This window comes from Chelonia mydas, chromosome 5 (genome assembly GCF_015237465.2).
Source record: "Chelonia mydas isolate rCheMyd1 chromosome 5, rCheMyd1.pri.v2, whole genome shotgun sequence".
Classification (NCBI taxonomy): Eukaryota; Metazoa; Chordata; order Testudines; family Cheloniidae; genus Chelonia; species Chelonia mydas.
In genome coordinates this window covers 766,631-783,154 of record NC_051245.2, presented here as the reverse complement: position 1 = coordinate 783,154, position 16,524 = coordinate 766,631, and the positions used below count along the sequence as shown (strand labels likewise).

Genomic DNA, 16,524 nt, shown 5'->3' with positions numbered 1-16,524 from the left:
GGATCATTACACATATTGAATCTATTTCCTTAAAGTTAAGTATCCTCACACCTTCTTGTCAACTGTCTAAATGGACCATCTTGATTATCACAACAAAGTTTTTTTTTTCTCCTGCTGATAAAACTCATCTTAACTAATTAGCCTCTTACAGTTTGTATGGCAACTTCCTCATTCTCTGTATGTATATATCTCTTCTTACTATATGTTCCATTCTATGCATCCAATGAAGTGGGCTATAGCCCACGAAAGCTTATGCTCTAATAAATTTGTTAGTCTCTAAGGTTCCACATCTACTCCTGTTCTTTTTGCGGATACAGACTAACACGGCTGCTACTCTGAAACCTGTCATTAATGGACTCAGCCTCCATGAATTTATCCAGTTCTCTTTTAAACCCTGTTATAGTCCTAGCCTTCACAACCTCCTCAGGCAAGGCGTTCCACAGGTTGACTGTGCGCTGTGTGAAGAAGAACTTCCTTTTATTTGTTTTAAACCTGCTGCCCATTAATTTCATTTGGTGGCCCCTAGTTCTTATATTATGGGAACAAGTAAATAACTTTTCCTTATTCACTTTCTCCACACCACTCATGATTTTATAGACCTCTATCCTATCCCCCTGAGTCTCCTCTTTTCCAAGCTGAAAAGTCCTAGCCTCTTTAATCTCTCCTCATATAGGACCAATTCCAAACCCCTCATCATTTTAGTTGCCCTTCTCTGAACCTTTTCTAATGCCAGTATATCTTTTTTGAGATGAGTCCACACCACATCTGTACGCAGTATTCAAGATGTGGATGTACCATGGATTTACATAAGGGCAATAAGATATTCTCCGTCTTATTCTCCATCCCTTTTTTAATGATTCCTAACATCCTGTTCGCTGTTTTGATGGCCGCTGCACACTGAGTGGATGTTTGCAGAGAACTATCCACAATGACTCCAAGATCTTTCCTGAGTGGTAACAGCTCATTTAGACCCCATCATTTTGTATGTATAGTTGGGATTATATTTTCCAATGTGCATTTCATCTGCCATTTTGTTTCCCAGTCACCCAGTTTTGAGAGATCCTTTTGTAGCTCTTCGCAGTCTGCCTGGGTGTCACGGAGTCCCCGAGCGATGCTCTGGAACTGCTCCCCACGAAGCCAGGCAGGACTTTGGGGAAGTCTCCTCTCTGGGAGCAGCCTGTCTGCAGGACACACAACTCACACAGCTTCCACCTTCCTGGGTCTGACCTTGGAGCATTCAGCATCCTCTGCCCCTCCGTGCGCTTCCCACAGCGAGTCCGCTCAGGCAGGGCTCCTGGGGAAGCCAGAGGGTCCTGCCCCACAACTCCGCAGTCAGACGGGACTCTCAGCCAGCCAGTAAAACAGAAGGTTTATTAGACGACAGGAACATGGTCTAAAACAAAGCTTGTAAGTACAGAGAACAGGACCCCTCAGCCGAGTCCATTTTGGGGGGCAGTGAGCCAGACAACCCCATCTGCACTTCACTGCATGTCTCCAGCCAGCCCCAAACTGAAACTGCCCCCAGCCCCTCCTCCTCTGGGCATTGTTCCTTTCCCGGGTCAGGAGGGCACCGGATTCCTTTGTTCTCCAACCCTTTAGCTCTCACCTTGCAGGGGGGAAGGGCCCAGGCCATCAGTGGCCAGGAAACAGGGTGTCGGCCATTCTCTGTGTCCAGACCCCTGCACACACCTGCCCTCCAGGGCTCTGCAATGATCCCACCACCTAGATACTTAAGAACTACATAGGGGAAACTGAGGCTCCTCCACAATATTCAGAGAAAATATTAAGAACAGTCCCACTTCGTCACACTGGGACTTAACTATCTTGAATAATTTTGTATCATCTGAAAATTTTGCCACCTCATTGTTTACCCCTTTTTCCAGATCATTTATGAATATGTTGAATAGGACTGATCCCAGAACAGACCTCTGGGAGACACTGCTATTTGCCTCTCTGCATTCCGAAAATTGACCATTTATTCCAACCCTTTGTATAGAATCATAGAATATCAGGGTTGGAAGGGACCTCAGGAGGTCATCTAGTCCAACCCCCTGCTCAAATCAGGACCAATTCCCTACTAAATCATCCCAGTCAAGGCTTTGTCAAGCCGGGCCTTAAAAACCTCTCAGGAAGGAGAGGTTTCAGAGTAACAGCCGTGTTAGTCTGTATTCGCAAAAAGAAAAGGAGGACTTGTGGCACCTTAGAGACTAACCAATTTATTTGAGCATAAGCTTTCGTGAGCTACAGCTCACTTCATCGGATGCATCACGAAAGCTTATGCTCAAATAAATTGGTTAGTCTCTAAGGTGCCACATGTACTCCTTTTTAAGGAAGGAGATTTGACCACCTCCCTAGGGAACCCGTTCCAGTGCTTCACCACCCTCCTAGTGAAAAAGTTTTTCCTAATATCCAACCTAAACCTCCCCCACTGCAACTTGAGACCATTACTCCTTGTTCTGTCATCTGCCACCACTGAGAACAGTCTAGATCCATCCTCTTTGGAACCTCCTTTCAGGGAGTTGAAAGCAGCTATGAAATCCCCCCTCATTCTTCTCTTCCGCAGACTAAACAATCCCAGTTCCCTCAGCCTCTCCTCATAAGTCATGTGTTCCAGCCCCCTAATCATTTTTGTTGCCCTCCGCTGGACGCTTTCCAGTTTTTCCACATCTTTCTTGTAGTGTGGGGTCCAAAACTGGACACAGTACTCCAGATGAGGCCTCACCAATGTGGAATAGAAGGGAGCGATCACGTCCCTCGATCTGCTGGTTCGCTCCCTCTGGGGCTCCTGGCATTGGCCACTGTCGGTAGACAGGGTCTGTCTTCAAGTCACCAGGGCCTGATGAAATGCATCCTAGAATACTCAAGGAACTGACTGAGGAGATATCTGAGCCATTAGCAATTCCCTTTGAGAAGTCATGGAAGACGGGAGAGATTCCAGAAAACTGGAAAAGGGCAAATATAGTGCCCATCTCTAAAAAGGGAAATAAGGACAACTCAGGGAATTACAGACCAATCAGCTTAACTTCTATGCTTAATTATTTGCTCCATTATCTTTCTGGGTAATCAATTCGCAAACATCTAGAAGATAATAAGGTGATAAGTAACAGTCAGCATGAATTTCTCAAGAACAAATCGTGTCAAACCAACCCGAGAGCTTTCTTTGACAGGGTAACAAGCCTTGTGGACGTGGGGAAGCGGTAGACGTGGTATATCTTGACTTTACTAAAGCTTTTGATACTGTCTCGCATGACCTTCTCATAAACAAACTAAGGAAATGCAACCTAGATGGAGCTGCTATAATTGGTTGAAAATAATTTGGTTGGTGCAAAATTGGTTGGAAAACCATTCCGAGAAAGTAGTTATCAGTGATTCACAGTCATGCTGAAAGGACATAAGGAGTGGGGTCCCGCAGTGATCAGTTCTGGGTCCAGTTCTGTTCAATATCGTCATCAGTGATTTAGATAATGGCATACAGAGTACACTTATAAAGTCTGCAGACAATACCCAGCTGGGAGGGGTTGCAAGTGCTTTGGAGGATAGGATTAAAATTCAAAATGATCTGGACAAACTGGAGAAATGGTCTGAAGTAAATAGGATGAAATTCAATAAGGACAAATGCAAAGTACTCCATTTAGGAAGGAACGCTCAGTTGCACACACACAGAATGGGAAATGACTGCCTAGGAAGGAGTACTGCGGAAAGGGATCTGGGGGTCAGAGTGGACCACAAGCTAAATATGAGTCAACAGTGTAAGACTGTTGCAAGAAAAGCAAACCTCATTCTGGGACGTCTTAGCAGGAGTGTTGTAAGCAAGACACGAGAAGTTATTCTTCTGCTTTACTCTGTGCTGATTAGGTCTCAACTGGAGTCTTGTGTCCAGTTCTGGGCACCACATTTCAGGAAAGATGTGGACAAATTGGAGAGAATCCAGAGAAGAGCAACAAAAATGATTAAATGTGTAGAAAACGTGACCCATGAGGGAAGATTGAAAAACTTGGGTTTGTTCAGTCTGGAGAAGAGAAGACTGAGAGGGGACATGATAACAGTTTTCAAGCACATAAAAGGCTGTTACAAGGAGGAGGGAGAGAAAGTGTTCTTCTTAACCTCTGAGGACAGGACAAGAAGCAATGGGCTTAAATTGCAGCAAGGGCGGATTAGGTTGGACGTTAGGAAAAACTGCCTCACTGTCAGGGTGGTGAAGCCCTGGAATAAATTGCCCAGGGAGGTGGTGGAATCTCCATCGTCGGAGATTTCGAAGAGCAGTTTAGACAAACACCTGTCAGGGATGGTCTAGATCAGTGGTCACCAACCGGTCGATCCTCGAGGATCTCCCAGTCGATCGCGATCTTTGGCGGCGCAGCGGGGCTGCTGCTAAGACCGGCTCCCTGCCTGCCCCAGCCCCACACCACTCCCAGAAGTGGCCAGCGCAGCCCCAGGGCAGGGCGGGGCGGCAGGGGTCTCCCTCCGTGCACTGCTCCTGCAGCTCCCGATGGCCGGGAATGGGGAGCTGTGGCCAATGGGAGCTGCGGGGGCTTTGCTTGCAGAGAGGGGCAGCGTGCGAAGCCACATGCTGCCCGCCCCCCGCAGGGCTGCATTGGCCCCTTCTGGGAGTGGTGTGGGGCTGGGGTAGGCAGGGAGCTGGCCTTAGCAGCAGCCACGCTGTGCTGCCGACCGGGAGCCACCGGAGGTAGGTGCTGCCCGGCGGGAGGCCGCATTCCAACCCCCAGCCCTGAGCCCCCTTCTGGAGCTAGTACCCCAAACCCCCTCCTGCACCCCAAGCTCCACCCCTGACCCTCCCCAGAGCCAGCACCCCAAACCCTCTCCTGCACCCCAAGCCCACCCCCACCCCCTCCTGCACCCCAACACTGTTCCCCAGCCCTGACTCCCCTCCCAGAGCCTGAACCCCAAACCTCCTCCTGCACCCCAAGCCCCACCCCTGACTCCCCTGCCAGAGCCAGCACCCTGTACCCCCTCCTGCACTCCAACACTCTGCCCCAGCCCAGTGAAAGTGGGGTGGGGGAGAGCAAGCAATGGGGGTGGGGGGAGGGGCTTCGGGGAAGGGGCGGGCTTGGGGAAGGGGAAATCCTGGGTTGCACTTAAATTCAGAAAGTGACCTTGGGCGTGAAAAGGTTGGAGACCCCTGGTCTAGATAATACTTCGTCCTGCCGTGAGTGCAGGGGCCTGGACTGGAGACTCCCCGAGGTCCCTGCCAGTCCTAGGACGCGCTGAGCTGCGCGTGCCCTGCTGTCGCACACAAGGCTCCTGTGATGTGTACACGGGGCAGCCACGGGCAGGAGCAGGGAGCTGCTTTTACCACTGCGCACAGCACTGGTGCAGCCGACCCTGGGTGCCGCAGGCACTCGTTTTAAAAAGGCCTTGAACAACGGGAGAGGGTGGGGGAAAAGCCACCCCGATGGTGTGAGGGTGAGAGACTGAACGCGCGCTGTCTGGTCAGTTTACCAAAGAGAAAACGGAGCGGTGACTTGCCATGGTGTACAAGGTCAGCCTGGGGGCACGATCCCGGGGACTGCTGGGCTCTGTAATCCAGGAGGGACAGGCAGGACAAGAAGCCAGAGAGTTTGAGCAGCGAGGCGGATTAACGAGGGGGTGGCTGAGTGGGTAAGGCTGCCGGTCAGGGGTGAGTCTCGCCCCTCCAGTTCAGCCAGCTGCAGAATGGGAACCTGACCCCTCAGGCTAGGGCACCCAGAGGCAGGCAGACGTGGGGCCGGCCACCTCGCTCCCTTGTGTGCCGCTGACTCGGGAACGTTGCCGAGCCATTGGAACAGACCTGCAAGGGCAGTGGTGGGTCGCCACCTCGCTGTCGTCACATCCAGCCTGCCGCCTCTCCACAAGGGCTCAGCCCCGGGGCATCTGGGTGCTAGTCAATGGCCTGTGCTGTGCAGAAGGCAGATGAGGTACTGGCCCTATCTGCCTATGCTGTCTCCGAGGCCCAGCCCCTGGGACGGTGCAGGCCGGGCCCAGGGTTCAGGGTGCGGCCCTGTGTGGCCGAGAGGCCTGATGGCGTGTCTCTCCGCAGGTTTTCCCCAGGAGCCATATTGTCAGCGCGCTGAAGACGATCTTTGAGCTGAACGTCATGAGCTTTGCCAATGGGACGATGGGCGCCGTGAACGGCATGAGGCCCGATGGGAGCCTGGACACATCCAGCCTGCAGTCCAGCGAGGCCTGGGTTGGGGTTGTGTACGCTCTGGCAGCCACCATGATCCAGGAGGTGAGTGTGGTGCACGGCACCCCTTGGCACGAGCAGCCGGTGCCAGGTGACGGGCCTGACTCTCTCCTCCCTCTGCTGCAGGGCCTGGTGCAGGAGGGCTTCCACACAGCGGAGGGCTGCTACCGGACCGTGTGGGAGCGGCTGGGCATGGCCTTCCAGACGCCAGAGGCCTATTGCCAAAGGAAGCTCTTCCGCTCTCTGGCCTACATGCGCCCCCTCAGCATCTGGAGCATGCAGCTGGCCCTGGAGAGCAGAGCCCGCCAGGCGCCTGCCGCCACGGAGCTGCACCCAGTGCCGGAGACCTCCCCCGAGCCGTGAGGGAAGGAACCGGGGAGCATGCGCTGGGCCCCTCTGCAGGCCAGGGACTGTGTGGAGGCCGCTTGCCCCTTTTTAAAACGTGATTTTAATTGCTGTATCTTCCCTCCTCTCTCCCTAGCCTTCTCTCTCCCCAGTGCACACAGACGTGCCCCTGCCCCCTCAGAGCAGCAGGGCCCCATGCTTCATGCCCTAGCTGTGTCCCTCATCCCCGGGGCCCTCCTAGCCACAAGAGAGACAGTTCCCCGGGCCCAGATGCCTGAGCGGGGAGAGCAGCCCCGAGAGAATGAGGAGGAAGGAGCGTCTGGGGGGGGCTGTGCCCAGGATCCTTCCTCTCCCGCGTGGCTCCGGGGCTCTGCCATGCACAGGGCAAGTCCCCTCGGGAGGTGGGGAATCCCTATGGCCGGCAGGTCTCACTGCCTCCCTCAGCGCCTGTCCTGCCTGCGGCCCCACCCAGAACCGCCCGGCAGAAGGCGTGGAGGGAGGAGCACGTGGGCGTGGTGCGCACCGTGCCGGCACTTGGCTGGCACTGCCGCGGAGGGCGTGTGCCCCGGCTGCTTGGGTGCAGATTTCACCTGCCCTTGCTGGCTGAGCTGTCACCTTACACGGTGCATTTTGTCGCCGTCTGTAATCGCTGCAACTGCATGTGGGGCGTGGCAGAGCAGCATCCACTGCAGGGCACAGACCATCCGTGGGCGAGGGCCTGGTACCTGCTGAGCCCTCGCTGCAGGGAGAAGCCCCTGGGAAGCTTGGCAGCAGTTATGCTCCCCCCGCCCCCCCCAGCTCCCCCCCCCCTTTCAGCAGCACGGCCCATGGGAGAGGCGCAGGGAGAGTTGAAGACGTGGGCACTGCTGTGAGGGAGGGCACCATTGCCCTTCCCTGGCCCGAGGGGCTGCCCAGCCGGGCTGGGTCCCTTCAGGGTGCCTAGTCCAGGCAGGGGCCATTGGTAACCTGTGGCAAGAGCAGTTCCCCAGCATGATCCACCCCAGGCCTGGGGACCGCTGCCTGGCCTCCGACAATCCTCATCCCAAATGAACTCTTCTTGGACGGGCGGTGTCTGTCCCCGGCACTGCAGCACCCCACCCCTGCATGGCCACTGCACACGATCACAGCTGGCACTGGACCATGGGGCTCAAGGGAGCTGTTTTTAAATGCTGAATAATTTTAATTTAAAATCATCATAATAAAATATCATCTGCCTGTGGGCCTGTCCCTCTGCCTGCGGCTGTAGCCTCTTCCGGCCCCGCCCGGGGACCCGTCCCTCCAGCAGTAGAGCTTAGCCCATGAGCCCAGTGACCCTGGCTCCTGCAGGGCTGCTGCGTTCCACCCGTGCTCCCAGAAACTCTTCCCGCTCCTCTGGCCAGCAGCTGCAGTGGCCTCCAGGCCTGTCTGCGCCCTGGGAGCCAGTCGTTCCTGTGTTGCGTCGACTGCTGATTCTGTCTGTGTCTATCACCGCAACACCCACCGTGGCTCAAACGGCCACGACCTCCCAGTCTCCACCTGGAGACGTTCCCCGCCCTGCCCTGCAGGCTGCCCCAGCCAGCGCACGGGGCTTGGGCCTGAGCTGTAGCAGTCTGCGGGTATCCACGCTGCCAGGGAATCGGCATGGGATCTAGGGTGAGCTCCTTGGCAGCGGGCGTCCCCCCCCGGAGCACCCAGCTGGAGAGGCCTGTGCCGGCAGAGTACTCGGCTGTATTACATCCCAGCCACAGCCCTGGAGTTGCCCTGGGGGAAACCAGCTTGGCGTGTGCTCCCCAGCCTTCAGTGCCCTGCAGCCGCAGGCTGATGCGAAGCTCTGTCCCAGGCTAGTGCCCCAGCCCCTCTCACGGCTGGGATTGTCCCACCTTCCCCTGCTGGGTTTGCACGTGCTCCTCATATGCTCACAGCTGGCTTCCAAGGGGGCTGAGCACCCACAGACCCCCAAAATCCCTGGGTGCTGCCGGCACGCGGCACCAGTACCAGAGGCTCCGTGCTGGGCCAGGTGTGGCAGCTTCCTACTCAGCACGTCGACGAGGCTCACGAGGTCCCGCGGCTGGAGGTTGCAGCCAGACCAATTCAGACTGGCGACAAGGCCTGAATGTTCGCCAGGAGGGTGGCCGGCCCTGGAACCGGTTGCCAAGGGATGCGGGGGGTTCTCTGTCAGCTGAGATGTGTGTCTGGAAGCTCAGCGCTAGCTCAGGCGGGAATTAATTCAGGGCAGTCGTGTGCGCTGTGCAGGGGGACAGACTGGATCACAGGGGTCCCTTGCGGCCTTAGAGTCTGTGAATCTGTGAACTCGTAACTTACACGTTTGGGGGCAGGAGGGTAGATGAGTTTGTTCCAGGGAGCTGGTTTTCGATGGCACATGGGAGCCTGGATTTTTATAAGAACATAAACACTGCCACACCGGGTCAGACCCAAGGTCCATCGAGCCCAGTCTCCTGTCTCCCGACAGCGGCCAGTGCCAGGTGCCCCAGAGGGAATGCACAGAACAGGGAATCACCCAGTGACCCAGCCCCTGTCGCCCGTTCCCAGCGACACCGTCCCTGCCCACCCTGGCGAACAGCCATTGATGGGCCTGTCCTCCATAGAATCTAACTCGTTCTTTTTTGAACCCTGTTATAGTCTTGGCCTTCACAACAGCCTGACTGGCTGGTCTCTTCCCTACTCTGTGCTCCTCCCTCCTGCCCTGAGTGCCCGGCAGCCTTGCTGACAGTGGGCGCTCTCTTCCCTGAGCCTCGTTAGCTCCTTCAGAAAACCAGCTGCTCCGGGTCTAGTGTGGCACCGGACAGGAGCTGTCCCAGCTTGGGGAGCTGCAGTGGCTCAGAGTGTGGGTACCAACCACAGGGCAGACTGAAGAAACGGGCACAAACCCTAAACTGGCTGTGACTTCTATAGACTTCACCAACCAAGTAGCAAGTGTGAACTCCTCAGGCACTACGTCAGCCTAAGCATGGAGTCACAGACAGCCCTCTGCAGCACTCGGGTCTGCCTTGCCACCCAGGAGAGCCTGTCTTTGTGATAGATGGTCCCTTACGCCAAAACTCAACAATATTCAGGTTACTCCCAATCTCAAAGGACCAGGCACCCCAGGTCAATTGCACCCTAGATCTTACTCCAAAGATGCTTGTAGCCAACCCTATACTAAATGAACTAAAGAGCTAGTAACTCAGAAAGAGAAATAGAGTTATTTGCAAGGTTAAAGCAGGTAAACAAAGACACACGAGTTACAATCTCTAGGTTCCAAAAAATGAAAGAAGCTGCTGTAATGAGCAAGCTCTGTGTCCTGTGGGGCTAGCCCAGGCCAAGCACTGGGGATCTTTTGCTTATGCTTGGTGATCCTGGCCCCCCAGAGTCCAAACACATCAAAGACACAATTCTTTCTCGTCAGGGATTATCCCCAGAGTTCAGGCTGGTGGGATGAGTCCACCTGCATGTCTCCTCTTCATGGGAGTGGGGGAGCAATTAGCAAAGTCTTAGTTCTTGGATGTTTCACAGTGGCTCATTGGTTTCAATCGGCCTTCTTGGTGGGCAGAGCTACCAGTGTAGGAAGCCAGCACTTTACACTAATTAATGCTTCTTTCCTGTTGGATGAGTCACACAGTTACAGAGCTTTACAGGCAAACCCTCAGTATAACATGGGGTACGGACGTTGTCCGTGAGATCACTACGTGCAGTATCCTACAAGCATTTCATCAAGTCTAAGCACTAAACATTCTTATCAACTTCACATCTGTTTTAACAACACGAACACACAGGTGACCCAGACTGGTTTCCAGCTGGGTATCGGTCAGTGTTCCTCTGAGAGACTAAGGGCCTTGGCGTGAGCCGGCAGCTAGCCCTAGGTCGGTTTATGCAGCATCCCTCACCATGGCATCTGGGCACCCTGGTATTTCCACTCCTAAGTTGCCATATTACCAAGTCCCAATTGTGAGAAAACGAGCTCTTGCTCTAAGTAGCTGGAACACAAAAGGCTCCTCGTCCTTGGGCTCCAAATGGAGCCCCCAGTCCTGAAGTGAGTTTGAATATCTGGCCGTGCGGGGAGCTGCTGGAGCACGGCCTGTCGTTCAGCCTTGTGATGCAGCCTTGTCATCTGCCTTGTGGGTAGTGATCAATGGCTGCATGTCTAGTTGGCAGCCAGTATCAAGTGGAGTGCCCCAGGGGTCGGTCCTGGGGCTGGTTTTGCTCAATATCTTCATTAATGATCTGGAGGATGGTGTGGATTGCACCCTCAGCAAGTTTGCAGATGACACTAAACTGGGAGGAGTGGTAGATACGCTGGAGGGTAGGGATAGGATACAGAGGGCCCTAAACAAATTAGAGGATTGGGCCAAAAGAAATCTGATGAGGTTCAACAAGGACAAGCGCAGAGTCCTGCACTTAGGACGGAAGAATCCCATACACCGCTACAGACTAGGGACCGAATGGCTCGGCAGCAGTTCTGCGGAAAGGGACCTAGGGGTGACAGTGGACAAGAAGCTGAATATGAGTCAACAGTATGCCCTTGTTGCCAAGAAGGCTAACGGCATTTGGGGATGTATACGTAGGGGCATTGCCAGCAGATCGAGGGACGTGATTGTTCCCCTCTTTTCGACATTGGTGAGGCCTCATCTGGAGTACCGTGTCCAGTTTTGCGCCCCACACTACAAGAAAGATGTGGAAAAATTGGAAAACGTCCAGTGGCAGGCAACAAAAATGATTAGGGGACTGGAACACATGACTTATGAGGAGAGGCTGAGGGATCTGGGATTGTTTAGTCTGCAGAAGAGAAGAATGAGGGGGGATTTGATAGCTGCTTTCAACTACCTGAAAGGGGGTTCCAAAGAGGATGGATCTAGACTGTTCTCAGTGGTGGCAGACGACAGAACAAGGAGTAATGGTCTCAAATTGCAGTGGAGGAGGTCTAGGTTGTATATTAGGAAAAACTTTTTCACTAGGAGGGTGGTGAAGCACGGGAATGCGTTACCTAGGGAGGTGGTGGAATCTCCATCCTTAGAAGTTTTTAAGGCCCGGCTTGACAAAGCCCTGGCTGGGATGATTTAATTGGGGATTGGTCCTGCTTTGAGCAGGGGGTTGGACTGGATGACCTCCTGAGGTCCCTTCCCACCCTGATAGTCTACAATCTAGTGTGAGGCTGAAATACAGGGGCCTTGGACTCTACTGGAATATGACTATGATTAACAGTAGCCATCTGAGGGCGTCCAGGACATTCTCCTCCCAGGGTTCATCCACCCTGCTCCAATCCAGACTCTCCCGTGAGGTTAATTAGCCTGATGCACAGACACAGAGACCCCCTTCGGTGCGAGCATCAGCAAAGTCCTGCAAGAGCCTCGAGCCAAGACTCGTGTCCCCTGAGCAGTGCCATTGGACCCTGTGAAACTCCGGCGGGAGCCTGAGCAGTCAGGCCACACCTCACCCTAGAAACATGGGGAACATGCATTGGTCTCAGCGTGGCATCCCGGCCTGGACCTGCTGCCTGCTGCAACCAGAAGGAGGATTCACCTCGTCATCCGTCTGTGCACCAGCCCCTCAAATGCAGCGTGACGAGTACAGACCGTGCAAAGGCCTCCCAGCGAGTGAAGCTGGGATGTGCCCTCAGCCTGACCCCCCCAACACATCCTGCCCCTCCTGGTTTAGCCCCCGTCGCACTCCCAGGGCTAGCTGCGGCTCTGCTCCCATGCCGCGCTCGCCAAGAGCCTCTTCCCTGACCCGTCTTGCGGGTGCAGCAGTGAGTTCAGGAGAGAGGCGCCCGGCGCCTGGCGGGAGAGCTATTGCAATGAGACAAGAACGGTTTTCAGGGCTGGGCCTGTGGACACAGCCCTGCCTGCCACAGAGCCTGGCCTGCACGGATGGACTGGCCCCATCCCAACAGCAGCCGCGAGGAGGCTCCTGGGGCAGCGGGAAGCAGAGAAGGGAGGAGCTGGGGAAAAGCTGCTGCTGAGTCTGGGGGCCTGCACCCAGCAGCAGAAATTCCCCACCTGCTGCTGCACCACTGCCCTGGGAACGGCAGCAGCTTGTCTCCAGCTCCGCTCCCCGGCCTCCCTCTGCCCTGGGGCTCCTGCAGTCGCAGAGCGCGGGGGCCCTGAGCAGCGCGGGGGGAGAATCAAAAGAAATAAATCGTTTTAGCTGTTTGGACAATTAATTGTTTCTTTTAAAAAGCCCAATCCTTGTAACGATTGGATAATTTCTGTATTTCTGTAGCTGAGCGTAGTTATGTGAAGGACGTTGAGTGATTCAGAATTGTTTTTGAAAGGCTTTCAGGGGCAGAGCATTGATTACTTACAATACTCTGTAGGGCTATAAATATAGTCACTGCACCAAGCTACAGAGAGCCCTGCCCGGGTGAGAGTTTTCCGGCATTTAGCAAGGTGGCTGGTCACGTGGCCGTGATCTTTGCAGCTCACACAAATATTGACATGTAACGGGAAACCTGGCTCCATGGGGGGTGTTTTGTGTCACTGGGCTGTTCGTTGTTTATTCTCCAGCCCCCATACGGGTGGGGGGGGGTGTGAAACTCGGAGACAGCAGCAGGGCCCGAGTGGCAGTTCCCCTGTCGCAGGAGTGAGGGGAGGGGGGGCAGTGCCAGCGTCTTCGTCTGAGCAGCCCGTGCAAGGCAGCCATGTTTGTGTGAATTAAAGGTTGACTTTTCAACCTGAAATTCTCCTGCGCAGGTTGGCAGAGGGGTGGAGGGAGTTCAAAAGTCAGTAGACAGACTGAAAAAACATGACTGGTTTTGTCTTTTTTAAGATCTCAGGATGTTGGGGCCAATCTTGTGATTTTTCGGAGTCTGACTCATGGTTTTTGATCTCTCGAGGTTGGCAATCCGGGCGGGCTCGCACGATTCTCCCACTGCTAGTCCAGGGCCTGGGCACCCTGCTCTTGGTCTGACTGGGCTTCAGGGCCTGCGTTTCTTCCCTTCAGGAAGCTGCGACCAGCGTGTTCATTGAGTCATTGGAACAAAATGCTACCGAAAAAGGGAGTTTAAAACAAGCCAATGTGCAGATTTAGTTTCATCTAATCTTATGCTTCAGATGAGCTCAGGTAGACGGACTTTCTTCTTCAGCTACTGGACCAAAGCTTGAGTCAGCCCACGTCCTCCCAGCCAGCCCAGGGCCGCCGCTGGGTCTCAGGCCTGGGCTACAGCGCAGGGGTGTGAAGGATCCACATCGCTAAGTGCTGTAGCTACGCCGACCTCACCCCGGTGCAGAGGCAGCCAGGGCGACAGACGGGTGCTTCCGTCAGCCTCGGCCCTGCCGAGCAGAAAACCCCCTTCCTAGGGCGCAGGCTGTGTCTACACGACAGGGCGCTGTGGCCACATCACTATTGTCCTCAGAGTGTAAACGTGCCCTGAGGGTCTCTGGCGCTGGTTCTCCCAGCCTGACCCGCCCTGGTCAGTCTGCTCTGGCTGCTCCAGAGGCTAGAAGCATTAGGGCCACTCGCTAGGCACGGCCCCTTCGCAACCCTGAAGCGAGAGCTGGTAGCTGAGTATTGGAAGGGGCCTGTGCGCGCGTACGGAGTGCACCATGGCCCTGGCCACCACAGCATGGTCTGAGCCGATCTCGCAGAGCGCCCCGGGTTTAACTTCATCCATGGGCAGGATGGTGTTAAATAGGAGGGGGGCAGTGCTGAGCCTGGCACCCCTCCAGCTCCGCGCCTTGCTGTTGGAGTGACCCTTGGGGCCAGTTCTGCAGCCAGCTGTTACTCCACGGGACAGCGTCCCATCCCTGCTAGCTGGGGTCACTTCCTCTTGGCACTTGCGCTGCCCCTCCGCAGCGACAATGGAAGAAGCGTTGGTGGGGGGAAGAGCTGTTTGCTTTGGGCTCTTGCCACCACCACGGGTTTCCCCCGCCCCCCCGATAACCTGAGGACAGTCGGGAATGCGGAAAGGTGGCTGGAGTGTTGGCAAAGGCGGCTGGAAAGGAGCGATCTGTCCACGCTGCCTCTCAGGGCCTGCCAGGGGGAGCTTGTCCCGCCCTAGGACTGGCTTCGGGGCACTAATTGGGAGGGCTGGGACTAGCCATTAATAAAACCCAGGGCTGACTCGAGTCCTGTGTGGCTGGCAGTGCAGGAAGATGAAATGTCCGGGCGGGCCGGGGCGATCTGTGCAGGGAGCCAGGACCCACGTGCCCTGAGCAGTAACAGCCCAGCCCAATGGGCTCCAACCTGGGAGGGGGTCTGGACAGTGCCCGTCTCTCTCTGCCTGCAGCTGGAGGGGCCTAAGAAACACCCTTTCCACTGCAGGGCCAAGGGGGCGAAGGTTTGGTGTCACTTGACTCGGTTCCTGTGGCGTTTGTCCTGGAGAAGCAGCCCCGCTCCCTTCGCCACAGCACGATGGCCTTGGCCTCACTGACAGCCATGGGCACAGCCAGACGGCTCCTAGCGAGAGACACCTCGTCCTCCTGCCGCCGCCGGGTCTGTGGCCCCCGGGCGCCCGTAGCTCTGGGCTCCCCCTCCCAGGACGTGATGGGGCTGAAGTCCGTGACAGGGACACCTGGGAGGTGGTGACAGTTGCTCTCTAGCACCTGTCCAGTCTCGTTCCCTGGTTCCTTGAGGGGGACAAGCGCTCCTGTCCTGGGACAATGGGGTTTCCAGCCCTAGGAGATTTCAGAGGCCGCCTGGGGGCAGAGCTGAATGTCCCCCCACATCTCACTAGGGACATGCTGCTTGCAGCTCCATAGTGATGGGCGAGTAGAGTGTCGCTCCCCGCGCAGGAATTTAACCGTGTCCCGTGCGGGGCGTCCGCGCTGGCTCGCCTGCCCCAGGGGACGGCTGCTGGCTTGACTAGGGAGGGGCAATGCTACAGGCCACAGGGCAGAGACGCCGGGGTCTGAAATCCCACCGGCACAGAGAAGGGCCATCTGCCACTAGAGGAAAGGGGACTCGCGCTCTCTGTTAACGAGGGCTCGCCGGAGCCAGCTACCTCCAGCCCAGACCCCTCTGCCCAATGCCATGCAACGCAGGGCTGCCCTCGGTGGCACTGCCAGGCAGGCAATGAAAGGATGGGAAAATCCTGCCAGATGAAGCTGCCCAGACTCCTGTGGAGGAGAGTTCGCTCCTCGAGTTCCCTGGGTCTCTGGCCGCTGGGTCACCCACAGCACATGGTACCGAACTGTTTGCAGCACTGGCTGGAAAGGACATCGGTTCCCTCCAATGGGGCCTTTTCCCAGTGCGGCTGGTTCTGGTAAATTCAGTATCCAAAGGGCCTGACCTGGGGCTGGAACAACAGATTTCAAAATCCCCAGTTTGCACAAGAGCTGCGAGCTACCCGTAACTGAGGCGGCACTTGCCAGCTGGGAACCCAAATGCTTTTCTCTGCTCCTCCTCTGACGTGAGCTCCCACCCTGTTCTTAAAGGGGCCACTTCTTTTAAATCAAATGCAAATACCAAAATGAGGCAATAAACTGAATATTAACACAGCCTGCAAACTCCCTCCTGCACGCAGTGTTCGGCAATGTTCCAGTGAGTACGCCAGGGCCCTCAGGACTGCCGGAGGTTATTTATCTAATGATAAGGCCTGTGCTGTTGATCTGAATTTCCTGCCTTCAAACATCTGATGATGTATTTTTCCCACCCCCAAAACGGTGACCAAGGTCTTCACATTCAAAGCATGAACTTCCTCCACTGGAGCCAGCTCGCTGTTCTTCTCTATGCTGGTTAGCCGGGTGACGAGGGGAGACAGCATGTGCTTAGCCAGTGGGTCACACAACCATTTGTAAGATAGAGCAGGAGTGCTGGGGAGCAGGATTCCTGGGTTCTTACTCCTGGCTCTGAACAGTGGGGACAAGTGGTTGTACTGGCTAGCACATAGTATTTAACTGGGCCCGTTCCTTAGTGGGGTTCCCAGCCTCTCCTGGCGTGACCTTGTGTAAGTGCTCCGTTATCTTCTCTGGAACACATGACTTCTGAGGAGAGGCTGAGGGAGCTGGGATTGTTTAGTCTACGGAAGAGAAGAATGAGGGGGGATTTGATAGCTGCTTTCAACTACCTGAAAGGGGGTTCCA

The 16,524-nt window shown here is 55.4% G+C and overlaps 1 protein-coding gene across 1 annotated transcript in view; it reads left to right on the top strand.

The window, feature by feature from the left end:
* The window catches only part of GBA2 (glucosylceramidase beta 2), a 69,105-nt gene extending 61,349 nt beyond the window's left edge, over positions 1-7,756 (top strand). The window contains exons 16-17 of the mRNA XM_037901891.2: positions 6,038-6,229; positions 6,311-7,756. Of these exons, the coding sequence (XP_037757819.1) occupies positions 6,038-6,229; positions 6,311-6,547 (429 nt within the window). The 3' untranslated portion in view covers positions 6,548-7,756. The remainder of the gene's footprint in view (positions 1-6,037; positions 6,230-6,310) is intronic.
* Positions 7,757-16,524: the final 8,768 nt, after the last annotated feature.